The 25,971-nt window shown below is 34.0% G+C and overlaps 3 protein-coding genes across 7 annotated transcripts; all 3 read right to left on the bottom strand.

The window, feature by feature from the left end:
• Positions 1 to 857: 857 nt before the first annotated feature.
• LOC140759664 (protein VERNALIZATION 1-like) lies at positions 858 to 8,429 on the bottom strand. Its single transcript, XM_073096284.1, has 8 exons — positions 8,061 to 8,429; positions 7,196 to 7,274; positions 5,163 to 5,227; positions 4,984 to 5,083; positions 4,531 to 4,572; positions 3,993 to 4,034; positions 3,760 to 3,881; positions 858 to 1,272 (listed from the first exon to the last, which is right to left on the bottom strand). Exons 1-8 carry the CDS (start codon positions 8,243 to 8,245, stop codon positions 1,170 to 1,172), a joined length of 738 nt encoding a protein of 245 aa, XP_072952385.1. The 5' UTR covers positions 8,246 to 8,429; the 3' UTR covers positions 858 to 1,169.
• Positions 8,430 to 14,589: 6,160 nt separating this feature from the next.
• On the bottom strand, positions 14,590 to 17,301 carry LOC140759624 (serine carboxypeptidase-like 6). 4 transcript variants are annotated; one of them, XM_073096235.1, is made up of 9 exons: positions 17,100 to 17,301; positions 16,831 to 17,026; positions 16,609 to 16,710; positions 16,448 to 16,522; positions 16,218 to 16,367; positions 15,687 to 15,758; positions 15,019 to 15,152; positions 14,863 to 14,902; positions 14,590 to 14,761 (listed from the first exon to the last, which is right to left on the bottom strand). In XM_073096235.1, the coding sequence occupies exons 3-7, from the start codon at positions 16,627 to 16,629 to the stop codon at positions 15,150 to 15,152; spliced, it is 321 nt and encodes a 106-aa protein (XP_072952336.1). In that variant the 5' UTR covers positions 16,630 to 16,710; positions 16,831 to 17,026; positions 17,100 to 17,301; the 3' UTR covers positions 14,590 to 14,761; positions 14,863 to 14,902; positions 15,019 to 15,149. The 4 variants fall into 4 exon arrangements, with proteins under 4 accessions (XP_072952336.1, XP_072952335.1, XP_072952334.1 ...); XM_073096234.1 differs by having other exon boundaries at positions 16,218 to 16,370; XM_073096233.1 differs by having other exon boundaries at positions 16,448 to 16,531.
• Positions 17,302 to 20,218: 2,917 nt separating this feature from the next.
• Positions 20,219 to 24,507, bottom strand: LOC140759197 (serine carboxypeptidase-like 7). 2 transcript variants are annotated; one of them, XM_073095689.1, is made up of 14 exons: positions 24,395 to 24,507; positions 23,503 to 23,648; positions 23,331 to 23,407; positions 23,122 to 23,244; positions 22,946 to 23,048; positions 22,809 to 22,846; positions 22,553 to 22,654; positions 22,403 to 22,486; positions 22,167 to 22,316; positions 21,552 to 21,623; positions 20,860 to 20,981; positions 20,663 to 20,776; positions 20,525 to 20,570; positions 20,219 to 20,407 (listed from the first exon to the last, which is right to left on the bottom strand). In XM_073095689.1, the coding sequence occupies exons 1-14, from the start codon at positions 24,505 to 24,507 to the stop codon at positions 20,324 to 20,326; spliced, it is 1,374 nt and encodes a 457-aa protein (XP_072951790.1). In that variant the 3' UTR covers positions 20,219 to 20,323. The 2 variants fall into 2 exon arrangements, with proteins under 2 accessions (XP_072951790.1, XP_072951789.1); XM_073095688.1 differs by having other exon boundaries at positions 20,860 to 20,984.
• Positions 24,508 to 25,971: the final 1,464 nt, after the last annotated feature.

A 25,971-nucleotide genomic window follows, 5' to 3' on the forward strand; every position in this document is an offset into this window, starting at 1 on the left:
AAAATAGGAGGAAGAGGAAACGAAGAGAAGAGAAGGGGAGGGAAGAAGATGCCTATCCGCACATCGACAACGAGAAACTTATGGCCTTCTCTATTCCTCTAGAAAGAATTCCTTCGTAAAGCAAATAAGAGAGTATTTCGGGGAACAAAAGGCAAATTTGACTATAGATGAAAATTTTATTTTGACACCTTAAAAGAGGATGTTTTCTTTATAATAAAATAGAAAAACGTAGTGCACAAAATGTAAATATTGAGAAGGTGAGGACCGAATCATAAATGAGTGAAAGACTATTATGAGCTAACTCAGTAACTCGTTCTGATGCCAAACTTAGACCATTCATACTGTAATATATATATATATATATTTTTTCATTTTCTCCGACATACACACAAAATTTTTAAATGTTATTTACTAAATATTAATTGATAAAACTTACCATTGAGCTAGAAACGGGTGAATGGTAATCTTATACTCAAACTTAAACTTTGACGTGCATCTTAAACTTTTGAATATAGTTATTAAACTATGGCCTTCATGCATCTATTTATACATCCAACCAGGTTAAATCGATGTTGATAAACATTGTGATCGATCTCCACCTCCGATCCTCGAGGCCGTCGCAAACCGGCCGGTGTCGGTCGTCGTTGATGCTAGTGGATATGCCTTCCAGTTTTACGCCGGCGGTGAGGTCTTCAGTGGCCCTGCGAGAGAGACGGGACTAAGAATTGGATAGTGAAAAACGTATATAAAGATGAGGAGAGAGAAGTGGGTTATAAAAAAATGGCTACGTGAGATTAATTGCCATGCCACGTATTTATATCATCGTCCTCAATTTTACCTGTTTGTTTTCTTCCATGGATCGAGAAAAGCTAGCAAGAAACATGGCTTTATTAGAGTAGCTAGAAAGCTTTAGATTCATACGAATATGTTACACAATAAGCAACAACAGGGGAGGGACACGAACTCATATATATATATATATATATATCCCACACATAGATTACGAGATATATCTTCCATAGCCCAGAGGGTAATGTCGCAATATTACACGACATAATCTAAATTGTTGTGTAGAAAGATTAATAATTCTTCCATTACTTCATGTATGCATGCATGCATCTATATCAATAGTTGTTGAACGGGATGTGTCCCAAGAACTGCATCCATCTCTACTCGCTCAAGTGGCTAAGCATCCAAGGTGGTAAGCCCATACGGACTTGGGGATGTGCAGCTTCTTCTCCTTCCTGATCAGTTCCTCTTCTTTGGTACGTACTGCATCGATCAGAAAAGGATAGGATAAACCCATCTGATCAATACTTTATCACAAAATGTCACTACGAAATCATAAAACATCATACGATGTTCTTGTAAAAGTTTTAACGTGTTAACGTGTCTAATTAGGTGTCTATCAAGAATGTCACAACAAAAATACTAGGGAGATTTATCAAAAACATTACGGATAATTCTTTTTTTACCGTCCGAACTATCATTATTCTCTATCAAGTAAAATATTTCTAATAGTTTAAAAAATTATTGTGTACTAAAAAAATATATTTAAGTGGTCAATATAGAAAAGAGTGATAGTTTATGAGGTAAAAATAAAATTATCCCATAATATTATGCGTTTTACTTTTATTATCATTCACACTCTGCTACTACATGGATATTTATCATATTTATTTAAAAAAAAGTTGTATTTAAAACCCTACCATTTAATGTATTCGTGTTTTTCACTCTCTATTCTCATTATTTGTAAAATCGAGCTTTATGTTTTCTCAAGTATGAGCAGAAAATACTCTGGGTAAGTTCTACACCAACATCATTTAGGCAGATGGTGTAAAAAGAGAGTATTCCGTCAACTACAATTTTTTTTCTAAGACTAAAATGCTCTTAGTTCTTCTAAGACTAAGGTCTTGTTTAGTTCGTGCATAAAATTTTTTAAGGATAATCTTATACATATCTCTTAAATGTAAATTAGGTACATTATTATTTTATTCATATTTTGTTGTTTAGTTGTAAAATATAATGATTGCTTTGAATAAGTTTATGTAATAATTTATATTTGGTTACTAACTATAAATAAGTATGTTAATTATAGTTAAAATGTTGCTGAGAAAACGCACATAACTTTATCACAGCTTTTACCTCTAATAAAATTTTGTCGATAACTTATCACATCACTTACCTTATATAATATTTGACCAAAATATAAGTGAGTATTTGATAATAAAATATATTTAATAGAGTTTTAATTTATGAATAAGTATATCTTATGATGAACCAAAAGTCACTTAAAAAATCTCATCTTTTCACCTCGCCATAATTTGTAAGCACTAATAACCACACTGAAGAATATTATGGGATGCAGTTGAGGCCACACGGTAGTAGTGTTCTCACTGTTCTCGATGCCCATGGGTTAAAATAGGTGAGAGAGAGAGAGAGAGAGAGAGAGAGAGAGAGAGAGAGAGAGAGAGCGAAGGGGTAGGAGATGTCAAGAAAAAGAAGAGAAAATGTGTGTTTAATGAGGTCGGGAGGAGGGAGAGGAAACTGAGAAGAATTAAGATGATGAGGTAGTTCATGATGTGTGTTTTTAGGTATTTTAGTTTTTAAATTTTAAGAGTTACAAAATATACTATGTTCCATCATTGCTATTGAGTTACACTTAACTTGGGTGTTTTGAAGAATTAAGAAAAATATTAGTGTTGAGTGATAATATTCATATCATAAGGTGTGAATGAAAATAAAAGTGAAACACAGGGTGTGGCTTTGATAAATTTAACAAAGAGAAGTACTATTAGATTTTGTGGTTACAAAATATTAGCCTTTTCTCATATATTTTGTTTTCTTTTTCAGTAGAGCAGTTTTTTTTTCATGTCACCACAATCTATTTAGTTTCATATTGTTTGATAATACTATTGGATAACACACCTAATCATGCTTAAGTATCATATTAAATAATTAATTAATCTAAAATCTTAAGCTATTAATAATGAACTGTCAATTTATTTTGTACTTTTAAGATTTGCGACAATTTTTAAAATTATAAGTAAAATTTATACAACAAATACTATTTTAATTTTACTAAGTATAAATTTAAATCTAGTAAAAAAAAATATCATGCATTACCTATATAAATTATATGCAGAAAGTAATCAAAATACCGGCTTTCATTTTGCTATCTAAATATACGTTTTAATAAGAACTAAATGAGTGAAAAAAAAACAAAATTACTGTTCAAAAATTAAGGAGCCTAAGACTGTCGATACCTAGCCAGGGATATTTTATTAAGAGCACCCGGTATTCTGTTTCAAACTCCATCCTTTGACTATCGATTCAATCTTTGTGTGGTACTAGACTGTGACCCAGTCTTCCATTTCAATAGGACAGGCTAATTGACGTAATTATAAATATGTCCTTTTTGGTAGCTTTGTCTACGTTAAAGGAGATAATCTTTTAACCCACCCGATAAATAGAGATGAACTCTAATATGTTTTTCTTTATTATTATTATTAACAAAAGTTCTAAGGGTTTTAAACAGATTTAAATTTAATATAATCAAGTTCCTTATATGATCCAATTATCTGTTTACGATCCGAATAATTTATTCTCATGTGACCCATGTTGGCTTAAACCCGACTCGACCCGGATACAAACCCGATCCGACACAATGGCCACGGCTCGGCTGGTCTTCATCTTAAATTCTTAAAAAGTTGATAGCGGATACTAAGGAGATATGAAATGAGAAAAGTTGCGCAGTACCCGATGTTTAGGGTAGGTAGAGAGTCGGTTATTAGGAAAGAGGGTGGTGATGGGGAGCTTGTTTGGGGATTGGCTTGCTCCCAGAGTGCATGCTGAGTCAAAGCCTGCTGCTTCTCCAAGAGCTGATATGAAACAAAGAAGAACAGTGCACTAATTGTTGGTTATGTGGGAAAAAAAAAACTAATAAAGGCATCAAGTAATGGATCATTCGGGTGCAACAACGAGACACTTACTTCCTTCTCCAACATCTTGTTTTGCTCCTGGAGAGATTTTTCCTGGAGAGAAAGACAAATGTAACGGTACGTATCTGAATACTTTGATGCAGCAAAGAATGAAGAGAGGGTGTACAGTGAAAATGGAGACAAAATTAGTGTAAATTATATATAAATATATGTTTTTTTTTTGGAGGCCACGAGAGGATTGGTTGACGAGAAGAATTCGTCTCCTTTTCCTCATCTCGCTTCTGATGAGAGAATTCTTCTCGTCTTGTGTTTATTTTCTGGTCGATATATTCTGGTCTATGCACTTAGTCAATCCATATATATATATATATGTAGCAAGTGGTATGGAGACTGGCTAATTTGCATGTTCAAACTGTTCACCATCAAACATTCATCAAACTCTCGAAGAGAGAAGGTAAGACACAAAATTTAGCGTAGAGATTGGAGAATAAAATATTAGGTACGCTCCAATCAGAAAAGCATCTAAACTGCAATGACAGAGAACTTGATACAGTTATTAAAAAATTTCCAACAAAACCAATGAAATTACCTTCCTGTGAAGCTCAGAGATTGAATCGAGCATCATTTGGTTCTGCATCAACATAGAAGCTCCGTAAGCAGTGGAAACATTTACAGACTGGAAACAAACAAAAAATTCCGTGTTTGCTCAGTTATAGCGCAACTGTGCAGCTTTGCGCTGGAGTTGCTAAAGACCTTATTTCCTGTAGCAACTCATAGATCAAATATATAATACGGTCTGACAGGAACGTGTACTATAAGCTCCAAAAGAAAGTAATAATAAGCAACGCATACTTCAAAAAAATTTGTAAAATGATCATAACATCCATCTCAGCTTTCGGTATGTTCAGATAGTCTCAGAAGATCCATTCTAAGGTTAGCTTCTCACACTCATCCTCCGTATTGATGGTATTTTACTGGAATGTGGTAATATTTCTATCTGATATTTATGTGATTCAGAAAAATGAGAAGGAAATGAGGATACCTTTTTTGATCTAATATGCTTCAAAGAACTGTCGAGCTGTTGCTCTAGCTGCTGGATTTCCTTGAGATTTAAGGAGTCCAGTTGCTCTCCCATGAGGTGCCTGAAAGAAATTATTAAGTGAGGTAATATGAAAATGAAATCGTATACACCACTACTCATCTCCAGTTTGACCCTTTTACCTTTGGCTCTTCTGTATAGCCTCGACCTTAGCCTTTAGCTTGGAGTATTCATGGCACCAGTCTCCCTGTAGAGCAAAATTTTGCATTAGCCTTTAATTCTTCCTCACATGAATGAACTAGTAGCTAAAAGGCTATATGGCAAAAGGATAAAAGCTGGATCTAGCATTAACAGCAGGAAAATTAGAGGAAAGGTAGCCATTGAAGAAATAGGCGTTAAGGAAATTATTATTTAATTGTGCTTCTGTCAAAGCATGATATAAAGAAGTGGATTTGAGTTAGATGGGTGTAGATTTTACACTTTTAAATAACAGATGTGTAAGTTTTGAACTTAAGGACCTTTGTTATAATACCATGTTAATTCATTAATAATTATAAAAGTGTAAGGCTTCGTTTGCCTTAGGTTTATCTTTTTTTTCTATTCTAGAAAAGAGAACATTATTATAGATTAGAAAAGAGATATCAATTATCAATATTCTAGGTTAGAAATACTATTTAAATTATTGTACATATAACCTTAATTACAATTCAACTCTTGATTTGACCAAAAAGTTACGCTAAAAATTCTCTATTCTCTAGTACCACCCACTATTTTATCCTACAAACCAAAAATACTTAATTTTTTTCATCTATCTCCTCTCTCCTACCTATAGTAGATTACATATTTATAAGTATGTGCTACGTACCTATAGTAGATTAAAATACTTTAATAATTTAATATAAATTTTTATGTCAAATCATGGTTATTTAAGCTAATTTTTACTTTTCATTTGCATTTTATCTCTGGTTTGTATCACATCAAAAATGAGTCTTACACTACTATTCTATATTACAATTAAATATTAAAATACAGTACTCTAAATTAGAAGTAAAATTTTAGGAGTAAGAATCTAGAATAGCTATTCTAAAATTTTCATTAATCTTAAAGAAAATAAAGCTTAAGCTGTTAGATAATAATAATTATAATACTTTTATATTCTAACAAATCTTGCTCTAATGTAGGCTTAACCAGAAGCCCATACAACGACGCGTTTCTCCTTCCCCTCCTCCCTTCTTCTCTTCCCTTCGACTAGGACTCGGGTTTTCACCTCGTTTTCAAAGTTCTCCAACTAAGTTGACGATGTCAAATACACTTTAATAGGTGTTTTTGCTAATTTTGTATTAAATTTTTTTAATTGGTAAGATTAGGTTTCTAAAAACTTAGTGCATATATTTTTTATAGTCAATATAGGAGTGCATATAACTTACATATATAATGTACACTGAAGCCCATTGTTGTCGATGAAAAAATAAAATACAACCAAGTTGCAAATGACAGGATCATGGGTGATTCAAAATTAGTTAATCTAAAGGAGGCTCCAATCTTAGCTGGTTAGGGGATAAATATAATAGAAAGTTTTTGAAATTTTTATGATTTGAATTTACCGATTTATTCATACATTGTATCGGAAAAGATTTAGATTAAGTATATTTGTGCTTATAATTCTAAATGTCAAGCAAAATTTTGATTATATTATGCATAACAAATTTTCACATTCCTTACAGCATTCAAGTACAAAGATGCAATGGTGCATAGCATGAATTGAACCATGCCAGGTCTATATAGCTTTATTTGTCCTTGGTAAAACAGGAAGAATTTTATTATTTATTAGTTCATTCTTAGGATAAATTGATTAGTACTCCTGCCTATTAATTTTTTTATTATTTCTTATGCTAGCTAGCTAATGAATTTATGACCATGGAGAATTTCATGGTCTTATTAATCAAAATAGTAGGACAGCTAGCAAACACTTCAATACAGTAAAGTACAATAACACTATACAGTCAAATTACTGCAACTCATCATTTAGAGCATTCACTACAGAGAACACTTTAACATTGTAAGGTTCATTTGAGACAATAAGACGCAGTTCTTTCTTAAGTTTGCCGAACAAATAGTTTCTGGGTCGTCTGTGGTGGCAAATGGTGCAGAAGTATAGAGGAACTAATTTGTAGGTGTATATGAATGCATTACCAACTAGAACGATCGTATGTACCTGAGAATCCGAATCTCCTGAGATAAGGGCTTTCTCCGCATAGGAGTAGCGCTCATAGCGTTCCAGAATCTTCTCCATTCTGTGGGAAGAACGAGTAGTAGTAACATTAGATTCTTTTTCTTCTTCTTCTTCTTTTTTCAAGTTAAAGAACTATTTGCGAAACGAAGCACCAGTTTAATGATCAGCGGTGACAGTGCACTATTCCACTCTTTAGTGATAAATTTACACTGTGCTAGTTTAATGGAATCAATATACAGAAAGTCTGGGAGAGAGTACGAGAAAACTACAACATTGTAACCTAGACCCAAATTCAAATTAAGGAAAATACGAAGGTTGAAAAAGAAAAATCTCGATAAGTTTATTAGGTGAAATATTATATATGTAGATATCTCATTAAAAGATGGAAAGACTATGCAACTTTATTTCTATTGAGGTTTGACATTACTGTGTACGTGAGGTTCCATATTTGAGCAAAAAAATTCTTCGTCGGTCAAACTTAAATCGAACGGAATGGTGATCGAGATTGAAAATAATAAGAGGAAAAACTAAACCTACGAGCGCACACACACACACACACACACACACACAGAGGAGTGGGAGTAGTAGGAGCTCATGCTAACGTGAGCGATACTAAAAAAGAACGAGAGATATGGATCAATCCACCTCTCTCTCCCAGTTCATTTAATTCTACTCTAGAAATGGAAATATTTTATCGTATCGAAGAAAAAAAAAACAGTATCCTTCCGAACTAAATTCTGGTACCTGAAATTGGGAAAAAGAAAGAAAAAATTAGGAACGGAGACGACGAGAAGCGCATCAGATAAACTACTTGAATCTAATGATTCTACACCACCGGCCTACGAACCTGGAGTCGGTGGCGTACTCGTAGAGCTTCCCCTTGGTGGAGAAGACGATGAGCGCCACCTCGGCATCGCAGAGCACGGAGATCTCGTGCGCCTTCTTGAGCAACCCCGATCGCCGCTTCGAGAACGTCACCTGCCGGTTGATCTTGTTCTCGATCCGCTTCAGCTGCACCCTCCCCCTCCCCATCGCGATCCTCTAATGGTAATCCTAACCCTAACCCTAATCCTAATCGCTGTTCTCCTTCTTCTCGAGCGCTTCAAGCCAGAAGAGAGAGATAGAGCGAGAGAGCGAGAGAGCGAGAGGTGAAGAGGAAGAGGAAGAGGAAGAGTTGTGGTTTTAAGGAAACCGGTGTGGTTTCGGGGACAGAACGCTGTCGAGTTGCGATTGGTGGAAGCGCTGAATAATAGTTATGCAGGTGCGGGGGTTGTGGTGTTTCGTGTTATGGGGTTCGGCCGTACCGCTCGGTGGCAGAATAAAGCCGTACGGACGAAGGGAAATGAGCTTTTTTTCCTTTTTTTTTCTTCTTTTTTTCAGGCCACCCCCTTTTATTTAGAGAGTGAAAAAAGAAAAGGAGAAATTAATTTCGTTTACTTTTTCTTCCGGGTGGGGGTGGGGTGGGGTGGGGTGTTGTGTCACTGCTTAAGGGTGTAAATAGTATTATAATAGTACGAGTTATAATTTTGTGACGGCGGAGGGGAAAAAACTCCTGTTGCCGTGGCGAGTGGCGAGTGGCGAGGTAGGTAGCAGCTCCATGGCCACGATGCTTTCTGATGACGCCCTGCGTGCCTCGGATGGGGAAGCAGCGCCCACGCACGCATCCCATCCCACTCCCACTCTTTTGCTTCGATTGCCTTTCTTTCTTTTCCGGCCGCCGCGAAAGGTATTTATGTTTTTAAGCAGTAGAAAGAAGAAGGCCCAGCGAGTATTACTACTTCTCCATACTCCCCCGCACCACCCCCCCCCTCCCTAAACAGAAATATTTCCTTCTTTGTAAGTTTGACTCCTAAAAAGGAGGCACTGAGTTTTTGACTCCTCCGTAATTTTGACCTTACTCTTATTGAGGTAAGGGCATTTTTAGAATAAATTATTTTATTATTAATAATTACTTTTTACGCTTACTTTCTATTATTTTTTAATGTGATATAAAATATAATTTTAATAAATAGTTTTTATATTATAAAATATATTCCTAGAGCAGACAGAGGTCAAAATTTTTATTTAATTATATAATCTATATATTAAAAAGGATACCGGAATTGAGTGCTGGACATAATGTTACATAAATTAAGGGTTACATTTTTATTTTCCTTTCTGCACTCTGGTATACAATTAGCTTACCCCTATCTACTCCACTTTGTATTATTTAACCATCCTTTACTTACTATTTCTACTGCAGGCTTTGGCAGCTGGTATTTGCTACTAGAACGATGATATTAGTCTTAAATTTTCTAATAATTTATATTAATAAAAAGTAGTTAAGTTGATACAGGAAAAAAAAAAGTATAGAAGAATAAGATAATTTTATGACCCATAAATTAATGAAGCTTAATATTAATATCCCACAAGAAAATAATTAAATCAACTTTTCCTAAGTCGAGTCTACCTCACCTGCACAACCATACGGATATATCGCTGTTTCAGATATCTCTCTCATATATGTTACATTATTATCACTATATATATATTATATGCATACATTAATTTGTCTTCTGGTTGTCTTTCGTCCATTCTAGTTTTAAAAATTGTTTCAAGTGTGAATAAAATTCATTTTGCAATTGGGTCATTTTCTTAACTATGTTTATAGTTGCAATTTAGTGAAAAATATTTATTAGCATCTATAGCCTAATAAGGCACCAACATTAAACTCATAATATCACTAATGTTTTACCACTGGGGTATCATCTTAGTGGTCCCTTGCATGTTGTCTATTTAATTAGGATCAGTTGTAAGTATGACTAAACAAGAATGAGATTTAAAAGTCATCAAGCTTTTTGGAAGCAGGTGGTAGTCAAGTGAAAGGGAATTCTTGTCATTTTAACAATAAAAAAAAATGAATAAGCTGATAAAATTAATCTATCTTCCAACTAAAGTTGGGAAAGGATATCATGTGAGGCAAAGAACTAAGGTACCAGTTCAAAAATAATAAAAACAAAGAACAAGGTACCTCTTTAGCTACCTTTATTTAAACCAACATGTTGTATATTACACCAACCCTGCTTTGCGTTACAATGTAAAACATAAAAATATCATATGTTTTTTTTTTAAAGTAGTTGGTGTGTTAATATAATAATGATTGAGTCTAAGACTCGTGAACTTCTCGTCGATATCCTGAATAGTCTATTTCAAACTTTTTCGGTGATGGATTCACTCGTAGATGATACAATTTTAATATTTAGCCAATCACATTGTTGATTCGCTTATAAATTATCATAGATCTTCGGGATAAAGTTATAATTAGGATGAGGGGTTCTTCTTCTGGACTCATATTGTTCTTGATCTTGTACTCATTTTGTGCTCGTGGAAGTTTGATATATAAAAGTTCCCGTGTTAAGAAAAAAAGCAAATAATTTAGCTTCAAATTCTACCAAACTTAGTTTTTAATTATAAAATTAAGAATAAATACATTAAAATCCTTTATTTTTATTTATTGGTACATATTAACCTCATAAAACCACTGTAATAAAAGAAAAAAAACATCAACTCAAAAGACGAACTACTAAGTAAGTAAGGTGGTAGCTAAAACTTAGGTACATAAACACAAATATGATTAAAAATATAATTTTTCTCATATACGTCGTGTTAAAGTAGTGACCATATATATAAAAATAGGATATAGATAAAGATAAAGATCGAGAATCTTTGAGAAGAGTGAGGGAGACGTGGATGTCATATCGTCCCCAAGATACGTGAGTATTCTAACTAATCAAAATCCCCATCTTGGCCGCCTCTAAGTGATGGATGACACTAGGCCACTTGTGCAACGAATACTCCAAGAAAACTTGGCCTATTTTTAATCATATGAAACAGTGTGCGATCGTATTTTTATATATCAATGATTAGGACATCCCATTTGTTTTCCCTTATTAAAAAAGAAGAAGAAGAAGCTGTTAGCCTAGATAGATTATATTTTATTGGCTTTCGTGGAGACCTAGTCTCTTATGAAAGATTAAACAAAAAGATACGCTCAGCATCCATGTCAGTTGCCAGTCAGCAGCACGATTACATTCTCTGTAAATACGAAGAAAATTATAAATTTAGATTGTTTGAGAATCTGAATAATTTGTAATAAACTTATGCTATGAATTATGATCGATTTGAACGTAAGAGAGTTACGATATTTTTGTGGGTGGTAACTTAGAAGTTAGGATTGGAATGACTTTGGTTTCATGTAAATTTGAGATCGAGGTCAAAAGTAAGATAATAAAAAAACGAAGAAAGGTCAAAATAGGGTAATATTGTAATTATCCGACATTGCAAGTAGTCATCGGAGGGTGACAGACGACCAAAGGTAGTAGTGGACTGGTGTAGAGTAGGGTGGTTCGTAGAGAAGATAGCGGTTAGGGTTTAGAAGCTTGGGAGGTTTTAGTGTTGAATCATAGTATCCAACATTAAACAAATATGTAATATAATTATAAATCGCATACTGTCATATATGGTTGTCTTATTAAAGTGATCAATTTGGATTAAGGATTATTTATTCATTAGGGTGTGGTCCATATATGTGTAGACCTATTTGGACAAAATAATAATCATTATGGACTGATTATGAGATTTGAAAATAAGGGGAGTCAACTTAACCAACTTGCAAAATCTCAAAAACTAATATTGATCAACTGTATTGATTCCCAAAACATAAGATAATGAAAAGACAGAATCTAAAAGTTATATATATAGATTGCTTTTTTTTTTCTTTTACACTATTTAATAGGGAGAAGAGAGATCCAATAGGAAATTTTCAGAGGATTTTTCAAGGGCAATATCTTAAAGCCTTGAAGATCTATTCTTGTGGTTTGATAAGAAGAGTCTCTTGCTATTAGAGATGAATCTTGTGCTCACGATGATGGTTGGTGATATCTAAAAAAATTGGATTGATTCATAATAACTTCCATGGATTTAGTTAAAGCTCATCACTCAAGTAATTTATGATTTAAGACTTTGGGCATAGATTGGTCCTTAAGTTTAAATGTGGTATAAGTGTTTGACCCCAATATTTACAGTTAATAACGATTTAACGATTGAAATAAAAGATAAGAACGAGATAATAGATCAATTTCATGATAATAATCAACTAATGACCCCTTGTATTTATAAAAGTAAAGTCCCAACAGATTGAATTCACATATGAAATATTCACTTTATTTAAAATTTAAAATAATAAAGTTAATCTAATTAACTAATTATATTTAATTCGATTTGACTCAATTTACTCTATTAACTTAACCGACGTAGTCAGATCGTAACGGCTTACTTTTTAAAGTCAAAGATAAAATATTTATGTGAGGTTAATATCTTTTAATACCGTCAAAGTGGTGAAAGACGCAGGCATGTGAGGGAGTCAAAACATGGTAAAGATAAATAAGATTGTTGGTGAAAATGAGCTATAATATCCTAAAGATTTTAGATGCAATTAACCCATAACTTTTAAGTGCAAATTAATTGGCCGGGGATACATAAACAACACTTAATTGTTGATTCAGTTATAGATGTCGGAATAAAAGATGGTGGGCCATGCAAATTAGCTTGCCATATTTTATTTTATAGATATCAGAACAAAATAGCACTGCTGCCATTTTGCATTGATATAGATAGTATAAATAAACAAACCTAGGCTCTTTTAATTTTTCTTATATTCTTTCTGGGGAGATTTATGTATAAAAGTGACACTTCCATCTAGACTGCTGGCCCCCCAAACTATTCTCAATTTTTGTATAATTTTCTTTTGATCACTTTGTTTTTTGATTTTTTTTTTAATTTGTAAAGCCTTTAAAATATCTTGTTCATTATTTATCTATTAGATTTTTTTACTGTTAGAAAAATATTGTGTGACTGTCGCATGGTAAATCGGTTACTCTTATTTTAGAAAAAGAAAGAAAGGGAATAAAATTAATGATAAGATCGTCAATATGAGGTTTTTAGTTTATCGATGAGAAATATTAGATAGTTGAAAGAATTTAAATATTGAAAAAAAATAAAAATTAACTCTTCTTTCGTTGCTCTTCCTCCCTTTGTATATTTCTTTTGCTCTCTCCTCATTTTTCACCACCCAACTCCCCTGTCGTCTGGGCTATCTTCCTTCATTTTCATTCTATCACCACCTCCTTTTCGTTGCCGCCACTCCCCTCCTATTCACTACCGTGTCACATTCGCTGCTACCACTCCTCTCCATCGTCGTTAGGGTAGTGGTTTAAAATTTCCGGATCTAGGAGAACATATTTTCTATTTTCTATTTTTTTTCTTCTGATTTATGTATGTTTTTGTGACTACGATACAGTAGCTTGGGCTGTCCTTTTGCTTAATTTTTGTGTGTAATTTGGGCTTTTAATACCATGGTCCTCTTGTGATGTGGAGAGCAAGCGCTTGTGTATCAGACTTTCCAACTGCTTTGTAAGGGGCAAAACGAGAGGAGCATAGTAAAGAAGAGTACCTCAAATAAATGAAGTGGGTGTGGGGGTGCACGACACCCTTCATAGTGCTAGTTAGATGGAAGGTTACATCCTTTGCCTGCAGCTCTGGCCACTGCATGAGAGCGATTTGATATGCACTAGTACCCACCTTTTCTTTTATTACTTCCTAAACCATGCAATTTCATCCAGTTTCATAACCACTTTCTCTTTATATATATAAATCTAAGGGTGGCATAAGATAACCTGACTTAAAAGTTAATTATTATCTTAACCCATTAAGCTTGTCCTTTTATGACACACCAAAAAAAAAATCTAATAATTTCTTCTCCCCTTTGGAAAATGTGTCCATTTCCTAATCCTACATGTCAGCTTACTAGATAGGCAATGTCCATTTGTTGGTACGAAGTGAAAAGAAATGAGCATTACTATACTATACTTTGGAACGGCAGTAACACTGCCCAAAGATATGTTTAGTCTTGTCAATGGCAACTTAGTAGTTTGATATCACTCTCTCTCATCATTTCAAATGGATTAAAGAGAATCCATTAGGCATTGACATGACCTGATGTGATAGAGCTTAAACCCTGTTCTCGCTTTGATTTACAAAGGAACACTAATCCCACCTCAATATATCATCTTAATTAATTATTGTTTCAATTCTTCTCCCTTTAATTCGGTTATTTCATGTAAAATATATCTTAATTAAAATAATAAAACAACTAAATAATTTTAGGGCAAATTAACAATTTGTCGGCATAGTTATCATGTCTTTCTCTTTACCTCTCTCTTCTGGTCATCCATCTAATATAAAAATTATTCAGATCATTTGATATAAAATCTCTCTTAAATGCAGTGCCTTTTTAGGTCAAATTGAAGGTAATGATGCCCCATTTAAAATACCTTATTCGAAGTTAAGAAAATGAGAGTGTTTTAAAACTAAGCTCAATCCAAATGGAGCCGAATTCATGAAGATGAGAAGATCACAGAGGGTTAAGAGATAGCCAGCAGCCATCTACGAACAGGGGAAATGAACCAAAACATCTTCTTCACCTTTACGGTGGCGTATGTAATGGTGAACCTAGGAAACAAGCAGAAATGCATATTAGATGACTTTGTTATCACGAAAAGAGGAATAATGCTGCACATATAATATTGCATCAGAAGAAGATGACTACGTACCCAGAACGTTGGTCTCCAAAATTCCAACATCTCCAGTCATCTACAATGGAGAAGTTGAGGAAGAATAATAATAATAATAAAGAAAAAAAATTCTATATTAACAATGTGATTAACAGGTTAACTACAATAATAAAAGGACCCTGGTTGTGGATTTACCTGAATACGAGAGCACGGGAGGCTTTCCTGGAAGGTGATAGTGATATTTAATGCTGCAGGGAAGATCACGCTTATAATAAGGTAAGTCATGGTTGCACCTTTGCCACTCTCTTACAGCAGCTCCCTGCTTTTCACTGTCAATAATGATGTAAAACAGGTTAATTAACCTCCATTCTTTAACAGATATATCCATTCCATTCATTTACTTATTCATAGACAAAGCTGGTTCTCAAAGCAGGACATTATCTCCTGGAGGAACTAAACCTTTTTCTGTGGGTGGCCAATCAAGTTGAACAGAGTAGGAGGCTTGACTTTAACCTGAATATCTCACATCTCATATTCAATCAGAGGATCAATTCTTTGGAATCTAGCACCCTTCTTCCTCCCAGTTTCTTCCTCAATCTTTCTCCCTATGTTCACTATGACACTCCAAGGAATCAAATCTTGAGCATATCACTCAAAAGTTTTCTGACTATTTGCTATAACAGCACTCTTTTGAGATGGCACAGACCTTCTAGCTAGATATGCTGATGTCAAGGAGCTTGTACATGAACTTGGTATTATTTCTGTCCAACAGATTAATCGTTATTTCTTAATTCATTCTTCCCTTATTCTCCTTTTCCTTCCCAATCTATTGCAGTCTAGTTATATGTCAAACGGGAGTTTACCTTCTTAACGCCCAGAGCCTCTTTTGTGGACTGGTTGTTTGCCCAGTAGTAAGATAGCAAATGACCATGACTCTGCAAGTAAAGTAACAAATATTAATAGCATAATAGAGAATAAGAAAAACTAAAACAAATACATATATGGCAGGTAATTTGAAGATCAATAAATGGACATCCAATCTTACACATTTGAGCATATTCTATGTTTTCAAAACAATTAGATACTTGAAGACATATGAACTTGATTCCCTTCACAAAGTGTTCTGGAAATGTAAGCAACAATCACCTATTGAATCATTGATATGCACAAGATTTCTTCTGTGTCGCCAGCATTAGTGGTATCAAATATATATAGCTTATACCAATCACTAAAGAATCTAGACCCTCAAGAAAAATGCTTATCTGCTTATATAATCATATCATGATTAACCGATGTGGACCTCGTATTCAGGTGGTATTGTTAGTATCCAACTGAAATACTTGTTAGTCTGAACATGGAATGCTTCCACGGAGGGTGTGAAGAGACTGACTTACTCTACATTCCAAGGAAGGAGGCTCTGGTGGTTGAAACAATTTCTTGTTCTCCACCTTTAAGGCCCTTCTTTCAGCCACATCATTTGATTTAGGAGATAACCTAGGACATACAGGTTCCAAAATAGAACTCATCTGAACTTTTGAAGTGTGCTACTGCTACAAGAGAGTGAAACAGTTTGATAAGATAATTTTTTGATGTGAAAAAAAGAAAAGAATAGAGATTTCCTAACCTTCTTAACAATTTCAAGCACCTCAGCACAAGATGCACAATGAGGATCTTCATAATCTTCTCCTTCCCAATGCTTCTGCACCAACTACAAAATAAGAAAGTATGTGTCACAAAAATTTGCAATATTGTCTGACATACAGTGGCTGGTGAGAATGGTATCACCTCATCTATTTGATCCGACATGACTCCAACACCATGAGCATATGGGATTATAGAACTCGCATCAATTTTTTCACCTGTTGCAGGGTTGCCAACCAGATAACCCTGGAACCAAGCACAGATTATAACATTATGGTGAAGATACAGAGATGTTTAGTGAGCTTAACCTAGCAAGCTAAAATTTTACTTTGAGATTAAGAATTGGTTGTTTTCCATATTCAATACCTGGGTGGATGTTCAAGGAGAAAACCATTACTGCCGTACTATCAAATCTATAAGCTTTTGGTAGTTGACATAAACAGAGGAACTAAAGCAACCTTGTGAAATATCGTGTGTAATCAAACGGAACGACCTTCTCGGCGTATGAATCACCGCCAACGTAGAACGGATTGGAGAGGAATTGAGGGTGATCAATGAACCACTGAAATAAAATACAATAAAAATAAAATTCCCCCACCCGTTTAAGATTTAGACAAATTGGAGAGCATCCCTACCTTTATGATAAATTGATGGACTTGCGTAGAAGAAGATATATCCCCAACAATATAACCTTCAGGTGACGCCGAGAATGAGAAGCCAGCACCAACAAGCGAATCCAAGAAAACAATGTTTGCTACTTGAAGGGCATCAAGCGTCGTCGTCAAATCGATCATTAGTTTAAAAATCAAGTCGAAGTGGAAGGCGATTGAGGAGCACATCACACCTTGGCCTAAGAATGTGGGAAATATACCAATTCTGGTAAGCTTCCCTTGTATTTGGCTTTCACAAACCTCAAAGGGCCTAATAAGTATGAAACAATAACAACTTTTTAAGCTTAATGTTTGTATAATTTTGGTGGTAATATTGAGAAGAATCGAATCCAATTCGCATTAAGTACGTTGAAAAAGTGATTAGCTACCTATTTCGAAAACAAGACCGTTAAATGCGGAGTATCTGGGGTCGCCAGAGAGCCGGAGGAGGACGGGGTCGTCGCTGGGCCTCCGTTCGGACTATATGAAGTAGTAGAACAACTCCACGCCTTTCTATTCATCCACACTCACATATCCATTCATACATATTTGCCGTATACTTTTCGATACCCCGTTCTAGTTTTTAATCTAAGAAAATAAGATTCAGATCTAATATATAAGGAGTTTAACTTAAATATAAGAGTTAATTATAAATAAATATAAGAGTTAATTATAATTAAATATAAGGATTAATTACGCTGACACTCACATACCTATATACGATTTTCACGAAAACCCCTCTAAACTTTTTAGATTACAATGTTCCCTCTGAAATTTTGATATAAGTGAAATGATAAATAGCAACGACGAAATATAACTAATAACTATTATGCCCTAATAAATAAATCATATTATTATGTTTTAAATAAAAATAAATTTAAAAAGTAAATTATATAATTGCGATCAATGACTATTATGCCCTAATAAATATATCATTTAAATAAAAATAAATTTAAAAAGTAAATTATATAATTGCCCTCAATTTAACCTTATTTGTCCCTCCTCCCTCACCGTTATTCCCTCGAGCTTCGCACGCCCCCCCTCCCGCCTCACTACTCCTGTTCTCCTTATCCTCCGTCTCCGTCTTTTTGCGCTAGCATGGAAGGCCCTCCCCTCTTTCTCTATTCGATCCGAGTCCTTCACCGCGTGTTACCTTGCTCGCTCTACGCAGTCGTCCTCCTCGCCTTTCTTGGCCACCCTCATCCTCTATTCGATCTGAGTCCTCCATTGTGCGTGGCCTCACCCGTGCTGTGCTGCCATCCTTAGCCACCCTTACCCTATCACCTATAGCTACCCCCACCCACATTGCCCCATGGCCGCCCTTGCCTTTGCCATCCTCGACCATCGTTGGTGGACGGTGCTCCAGCGCTCCCCCTTTATATCTTGATTAGCTACGCGACACCTCAAGCCCCTCACGATGTTGCCGACGATGAGGCGAGTGAAATGGGAGGAGGAGAAGTTGTATTTAGATCATATTTAGTTATCCTAATTTAATTAAAGAAAATAAAATTATATTTAAATATCTATTAATTGTTTTGAAATATATAACAAAGGCATCTAGGTCATTCCGAAAAAATATAATTATTACATAAGTTGACTCGCTACACCAACAGAAGAAGAATGAAAATTAAATTCTTCTAAAGCTCAGAGAGAATATTATAACCTAACAAATTTTAGGAGGTCACAGTGACAATTAAATATAGTACAAAAAGTAACAGCGTAATTAACACTAAATATAAGGATAATTTTACTCCGTAGGCTTTCAACTTTTGTCAATTTTTTAGTACACATAGATTCTGTTGAGTGTTGACTAGCTGAAAGAAAAAGATGAAAAATATAAAAATACTCATCTATATTGACATTTCTATTTGTTTATTCTCTCAAAAAAATAAAAATAAAACAAGAGCATAAATGTGGCAAATCTACTCTAGTAATTTGAGAAGTCTTCAATATTTTAGGAGGTCCATATGTATCAAAAACATAAAGTTGACAAGGCATATATAGAAATAAGAGATAGTTTAAGTGATCGAAGTTAATATTTATTTCTATCAAGATTCAAATTAGACAAATATTTCAGTACCCATCCAACAGCAGGTGAGAAATGATTTAAATTTACTTACAACCCCATCACTCTTATATTGGTAAATTACTCAAGGAGTTATATTTTAAGGATAAGAAAAGAAAATTTAAAATATTCTTATCTTCTCGTAGGGTATTTTGGCATCTTTAACTTCTTTAATAATTCAAGAATTCTATGTATCAGAAAGAAAGAAAGAAAAAAAAAAAGAATTCTTGGAAAGTATGTAAAAGAGGATAATAGTTTATGGGGTTTAATTATAACTATCCCTTTATTATTAACTAAATTTTCGGTTGAGCCCACTTTCATATCTTTGAAACTAAGCATTAAAAACAAAATTCAATTTCATTGTGGGCAAATTGGCCACTTGTTCTTTTTCTTTAGTTAAATAAGTTTGAGGAAACCATACAGTTTATCAGATCTCTTTGTGCGGTGTAGAGGTACTTTAAATGCTTTCTTTAGTTAAATAAACACTTAATCTTTTTCAAACCCATTTAAAAGCATCTACAAGGCTCTAAATTTATATATTCTCATAAATTTTTTAAAAATTAAGACTAATAGTTAGTAGTTTCAAAAACAATTTTAAATTACTAAGTATTTAAATTAAATAAGAATTTTAAGAAGCCAATGATTTCTCACTCCACGAGGGTTAATTTAAAATTCGCTAATTAAAATATCTATAACAAAAGGCATAAAAGAATTTAATTTTATTATGCAATCTTTTTATTTGATGTGTTTAATGTTTGGTATAAATTAATATTTAGTGTTAAATTTAAAATAAGTTTATGTCATTATCAGAAGAATTTCGGAACACTTACCGATTTTTTAAATAACAAATTAAAAAAAATTTATTATATAATTTAAAATAACTCTACAATAATTTAATGTTAGCTTACTTTAAAAGTCTTGAGTCTAGACGACATATTTTTAACTGTACTATGCACTCAGTTTAAATAGATATAAGATTTAGAATATTGGCTTAAACATTTAGAGGCCAAAGTTGGCATTTAAAGAAAATGAATAATGATTTGGAGCACCAAGTTGGAGATGCTCTTATTGTAGTAACATGAGAGCAACTTGATTTTAGTTTTAGAGCTGAACTCAATCCAAATAGAGCCAAATTTCCTGAAGATCACAGAGGCTTAAGAGATAGCCATCTACGAACCATGGCCAAACATTCCTTGGGACGGAACTCCGGAGCATCGTGACTCGCTCCCTGCATAGTAGCCACCCAAAGAAAGAAGAAGAAGAATTTCTTCAATTAAGACGTTCTTCATGCATATGTTATATAATAAAACAAAAGAGGGCAAATGAAGCAAAATATCTTCTTCACCTTTACAGTGGCGAATGTCATATTGTTGGAATATGTTATAGTAAACCTGGGAAAACAAGGAGAAGAACAAATTAGATGACTACTGCAGTTTTCACGAATAGAGAAGAGCAATGCTGCACATATAATATCGCATCGTACCCAGCACTTTGGCCTCCAGAACCCCAAGATCTCCAGTCATCTACAATGGAGAAGTTGAGGGATCTTACCCATGCCTGTGTTCCCAGAAACGGTACCACTAGGTCATGATCTCCGCTGGGTTGAAGAAAAACAGAAAAGATTTTAAGGAAAAGAGATAAAAATATTCCATAATAAAATAAGCCTGGTTATGGATTTACCTGTATACGAGAGCACGGTAGCCTCTGCTGGTAAGGTGATAGTGATATCTAATAGTACTGGGAAGGTCATGTGTATAAGGTATGCCATCTTTGCACCTTTGCCACTCTCTCACAGCAGCTCCCTGCTTTTTAACAATCAATACAATAAGTCTCATCCGGTAATGATGATGTAAAACAGGTAAATTAGCCTCCACCCTTTAAGAGATATATTCATTCCATTCAACTACTTATTCATAGCCAAAGCTGGTTCTCAAAGCAGGACATTGCCTCATGGAGGAACTAAACATTTTTCTGTCAGTAGCCAATCAAGTTCAACTAAGCGGGAGGCTTGAGTTTAACCTGTATATCTCATAGATCCAATTAAATCAGAGGGCCAATTCTTTGGAATCAAGCACCCTTCTTCCTCACAGTTTCCTCCTCAATTCTTTCTCTCTATGTTCACCCTAACACTCCAAGGAATCAAATCCTGAGCATATCACTCAAAAGTTTTCTGACTATTTGCTATAACAGCACTCTTTCGAGATGGCAAAGACCTTCTAGCTAGATGTGATGATTTGAAGGAGCTTGTACATGAATTTGGTACTATTTCTGTCCAATAGATTAATTGTTATTTCTATTTCGTTCTTTACTTATTCTCCTTTTCCTTCCCAATCTATTGCATTCTTGTTATATATCAAACGGGTAGAGTTTACCTTCTTAACACCGAGAGCCTCTTTTGTGGTCTGATTGTTTGCCCAGTAATAAGATAGAAAATAAAAATAACTCTGCAAGCAAAGTAACAAATATTAATAGCAAAATAGAGAACAAGGAAAACTATAAATTTACATATATTTGTTAGGTCAGTTGAATATCAATAAATGGACATCCAATCTTACACATTTGAGCATCTTCTATGTTTTTAAGACAACTAAATACTTAAAAGGCCAATGTGTTTGATTCCCTCTGCTATAGTTCGATTAAAAGAAAACTATAATTTAGTCATAAAAATATCTTGCCGAGATGACATGACATAATTTCAAGGTGCTCGTAAACTTGATTCCCTTCACAAATTGTTTTGGAAATGTAAATAACAATCATCTATTGAATCAATTAGTGGTATCAAATATATATATTTTATACCAACAACTAAAGGAACTAGCTCTCAAGAAAAATGATTATCTGCTTATATAACATATCATGACAAACTGATGTGGAACTCGTAGTCAGGTTGGCATTGATAATTTCCAACTGAAATACTTGTTAGTCTGAAAAGGAATCCTGCTAAGACAACTGTACATGTAAACGAGGGTTTGAAGAGATTGACTCACTTCACATTTAAAGGGAGGAGGTTCCGGTAGTTGAAGCAATTTCTCGTACTCAGCCTTTAAGGTCCTTCTTTCAGCCACACCATTTGGTTTAGGAGATAACAGAGGACATACAGGGTCCAATATAGAATCTATCTGAACTTTTGAAATATGCTACAAGAGAGTGAAATAGTTTGATAAGATATTGTTTTGACATAACAAAGGAGTTGGTGAAAAAGAAAAAGAAAAAAATTCCTAACCTTTTTAACAACATTAAGCACCTCAACACAAGGTGCACTACGAGGATCTTCAAAATCTTCTCCTTCACAATGCTTCTTTGCCAACTACAAAATAAGAAAGGATGTGTTACAACAATTTGCAATATTGTTTGACATAAGGTGGTGCATCACCTCATATATTTGATCCGATATGATTCCAACACCATGAGCATATGGGACTCGATAATCCTTATCAATCTTTTCATCTGTTACAGGGTTGCCAACCAGATAACCCTGGAAGAAAGCACAGAACATTGGTTGAAAGACAAAATATATTTTCTCTATTGAGACATCAAGAAAATTACCTATACGATAAGCGAATCTATCGGCAATTACATATATAACATTATGGTAAATATACATAGATGTTCAGCGAATTACTTCTTACCTTGAGATTAAGAAGTGGTTGTTTCCCATATTCAATACCTGGACGGATGGCCAAAGAGAAAACAATTACCACCGTACTATCAAATCTATAAGCTTTTAGTAGTTGACATAAACAGACGTGATGAGTGCTAAAGCAACCTTGTGAAATATCGTATGTAATCAACGGAACGACCTTCCCGGCGTATGAATCACCACCAACGTAGAACGGATTGGAGAGGAATTGAGGGTGATCAATGAACCACTGAAATAAAATACAATAAAAATAAAATTCCCCCATCCGTTTAAGATTTAGACAAATTGGAGAGCATCCCTACCTTTATGATAAATTGATGGACTTGCGTAGAAGAAGATATATCCCCAACAATATAACCTTCAGGTGACGCCGAGAATGAGAAGCCAGCACCAACAGGCGAATCCAAAAAAATAATGTTTGCCACCTGAAAGCCATCAAGCGTCGTCGTCAGATCGATCATCGATTTAAAAATCAAGCGGAAGTAGAAGGCGATTGAGGAGCACAACACACCTTTGTCCAAGAATGTGGGAAATATACCAATTCTGGTAAGCTCCCATTGTATTTGGCTTTCACAAACCTCAAAGGGCCTAATAAGTATGAAAAAAGAACAACCTTTTGGTGGTAATATGGAGAAAAATTGAATCCAATTCGCATTAAGTACGTTGAAAAAGTGATTAGCTACCTATTTCGAAAGCAAGACCACTAAATGAGGAGCATCCGGGGCCACCGGAGAGCCAGAGGAGGACGGGGTCGTCGCTGGGCTTCCTCTCCGACTTTATGAAGTAGTAGAACAACTCCACGCCCTTTTCTTCGTCTACACTCACATACCTACAATACGCATAATTTATCATACACCCATTCTAGCTTTCAATGTTAGAAATAAGATTCAGATATAATATTGTGATGGGATTTCACTCACACTTATATACATACATTCTCTGAATTTTTTGATTCAATTTTTTTTCTCTTAATTTAAGATGATATATATATGTATAATTTTCTTAGTTTAAGGGATGTATATAGGTAATAAAAAGAATTCAGAAAATATAAGTGAGAATAGTATTAATTTGGAAAGGTTAAGTAAAATTATTCAAATATTAATTTTTGAATCAATTAAGAATTTAATTTAAATACAATGATACTTAGACTCTCTCTAAACTTTTGCCAATTTTTATATACACCGTTGAAGGAAAATTAAATAATAAAAAAAAAACCTCATCTACATTAGTTTTTCTCTCTCTTAAGGACATAAATATCACTAATCTACTCAAAAAAAATTTAGAAGGTATATATAAAACTAAGCAAAATAGTTCAAAAAAATTAAATGAAATTATCTTTTATATTTATATGCAACTATCTCGGGATTCAAATCAGGCAAATACTTCACTACATCTCCAATCGTGAAAATATATTGAGTATAATAGCAGGTGAGAACTGATTTATATTCCCATTAGTCTATATTAGCTGAATACTAACTGTGCCATAAATGAGGTCTGTCGAAGTAATTAGTACAAATTTCTTTTGATCAACAGCTATATTTGTTTGGAAGGAGGGAGGTCTAGATATTGCCTCACCCAGTTTCTAAGTAGAATGGTAGGCGTCCATGGAAGCCTGGAAGATGGGTGATGATCACCGACGACGAAAGAGAAGAGAGACTAAAGAATAGTAGCACAAGTAGAGGAAGCATTGGGGATACGCATTGCAAATTGAAATACAATACTGTAGATCTTTTTATAGATAGCCATGCCACCTACTTACCTTCTTTCATTTAATGAAAATAATAGCTTACACCTAATATTGTTGCTATTTATTAATTGAGATTTATATTTTAATTACGAAAATATTCTAGCGAAATAATACTTATCCAACCTATACTAATTCAACCCAATCCAAATATATCTTACCAATACTAAGGTCATTTTAGTCATTTAAAAAATAAAATATTTATAATTAATGGAGTATTCTCACGGTTAATTCAAATCCAACCTATGATACTTTCTGGACATATTTATTAAATCATAAGACTTAATTTACAAAGAGTAAAAAAATAACATATATACTGTAATGTCTTTAAAAGACAGGGTGCTACATACAAATTTCACTAGATTCATCTTGGTAGATTATTTGATCAGTTATACAGCGTATTTACTCTTATATTTTAGATGAAAAAAATGAAAGAAATTTTTGTTTACCAAAATATTTTTATCTTCTCTAAGGGTATTTTGACATTTACAGCTTTTCCGTCTACAACGTCAGAGGGTGAGACATTTTCAATAGCTCAGGAGGTCTATGTATTGGAAAAAAAACCTTCTTGAAAAGTATATAAAAAAGAACGATAGTTCATGAGGTTGTAAGTGTAATCATGTTATGAATAAGATCTGAACTGATCCGGACTAAAAAAAAAATTATGAAAATTTAAGTAGTGATAGCCTCGTGAGTTTAGGGTTCTAATGGCTTTAGAGTCTAGATTTACCTAAATCAAAGGTTGAGATGAAAAGTTAAAAATAAAAAAGTGAAGATAGGTCAGAACAGAGCAGAACAGTAAATATCTAATGTTGCGACGATCGTCGAAGGGTGGCGGACGGTCAAGGGTGGTGATGGACAACCGTAGGATAGAGTGGCTACTGGTGGAAGAAGGTGGCTAGGGTTGAAAGATCGTGATACTTCTACGGCTATAATATACTTATAGAAAGATAAATCGATCTAACAGCGACGATAAAATATAACGACAAAAATAATAACTTAGTTAAACTCATATTTCTTCAATGATTATTATCAACATATGCCTACTCTTATTTATAGGAGTAAAAAATTCTTAGCGGATCATATCTACATTTTTTTGAAATTCAAACAATAAGATAAAGCTATCTAACTAACTAAATCAGCCTTCCTTATTTTTCTCAGATTAATCATTCATTTTGCCGCAGATAGATTTTGAATTTAGATAAGTCGTGAATACCAGAGTTGTAGATCTTATCCAGCTGGTTTGATATTATTCTGAAAATATTTTCTTGCACACAACTAAATTAGTTAACTAATAAATTTTAACCTAACAAGACTCTAATTAAAGTAAATGAGTAGATAAAATAACTAGACTCAATCCATTGAGCCCAATCTCCCCTTGATGTGATCCGATCCAATTTTACTGTAA

Source organism: Typha angustifolia, chromosome 4 (assembly GCF_048772165.1).
Source record: "Typha angustifolia cultivar Huaian chromosome 4, ASM4877216v1, whole genome shotgun sequence".
In the NCBI taxonomy this organism is placed as follows: Eukaryota; Viridiplantae; Streptophyta; class Magnoliopsida; order Poales; family Typhaceae; genus Typha; species Typha angustifolia.

Bases quoted from the DNA above. Each gene is read 5' to 3' on its own strand.
- LOC140759624 (XM_073096234.1), bottom strand. From the start codon at position 15,754: ATGGTCATTTGCTATCTTACTACTGGGCAAACAACCAGTCCACAAAAG. The intron at 14,903-15,018 runs GTAAATCCACAA...TCTCCATTGTAG, and splicing joins TCCCGTGCTCTCGTATTCAG to ATGACTGGAGATGTTGGAAT. The intron at 14,762-14,862 runs GTACGTAGTCAT...CTTGTTTCCTAG, and splicing joins TTTGGAGACCAACGTTCTGG to GTTCACCATTACATACGCCA.
- LOC140759197 (XM_073095688.1), bottom strand. From the start codon at position 24,507: ATGCTTCCTCTACTTGTGCTACTATTCTTTAGTCTCTCTTCTCTTTCG. The intron at 23,649-24,394 runs GTGAGGCAATAT...TGCGTATTGTAG, and splicing joins CCATTCTACTTAGAAACTGG to GTATGTGAGTGTAGACGAAG. The intron at 22,655-22,808 runs GTAAGAAGTAAT...GCTTTCTTCCAG, and splicing joins AACCACTTCTTAATCTCAAG to GGTTATCTGGTTGGCAACCC.
- LOC140759664 (XM_073096284.1), bottom strand. From the start codon at position 8,245: ATGGGGAGGGGGAGGGTGCAGCTGAAGCGGATCGAGAACAAGATCAAC. The intron at 5,228-7,195 runs GTACATACGATC...TTTGCTCTACAG, and splicing joins CAGGAGATTCGGATTCTCAG to GGAGACTGGTGCCATGAATA. The intron at 4,573-4,983 runs GTATCCTCATTT...ATGTTGATGCAG, and splicing joins AGCATATTAGATCAAAAAAG to AACCAAATGATGCTCGATTC.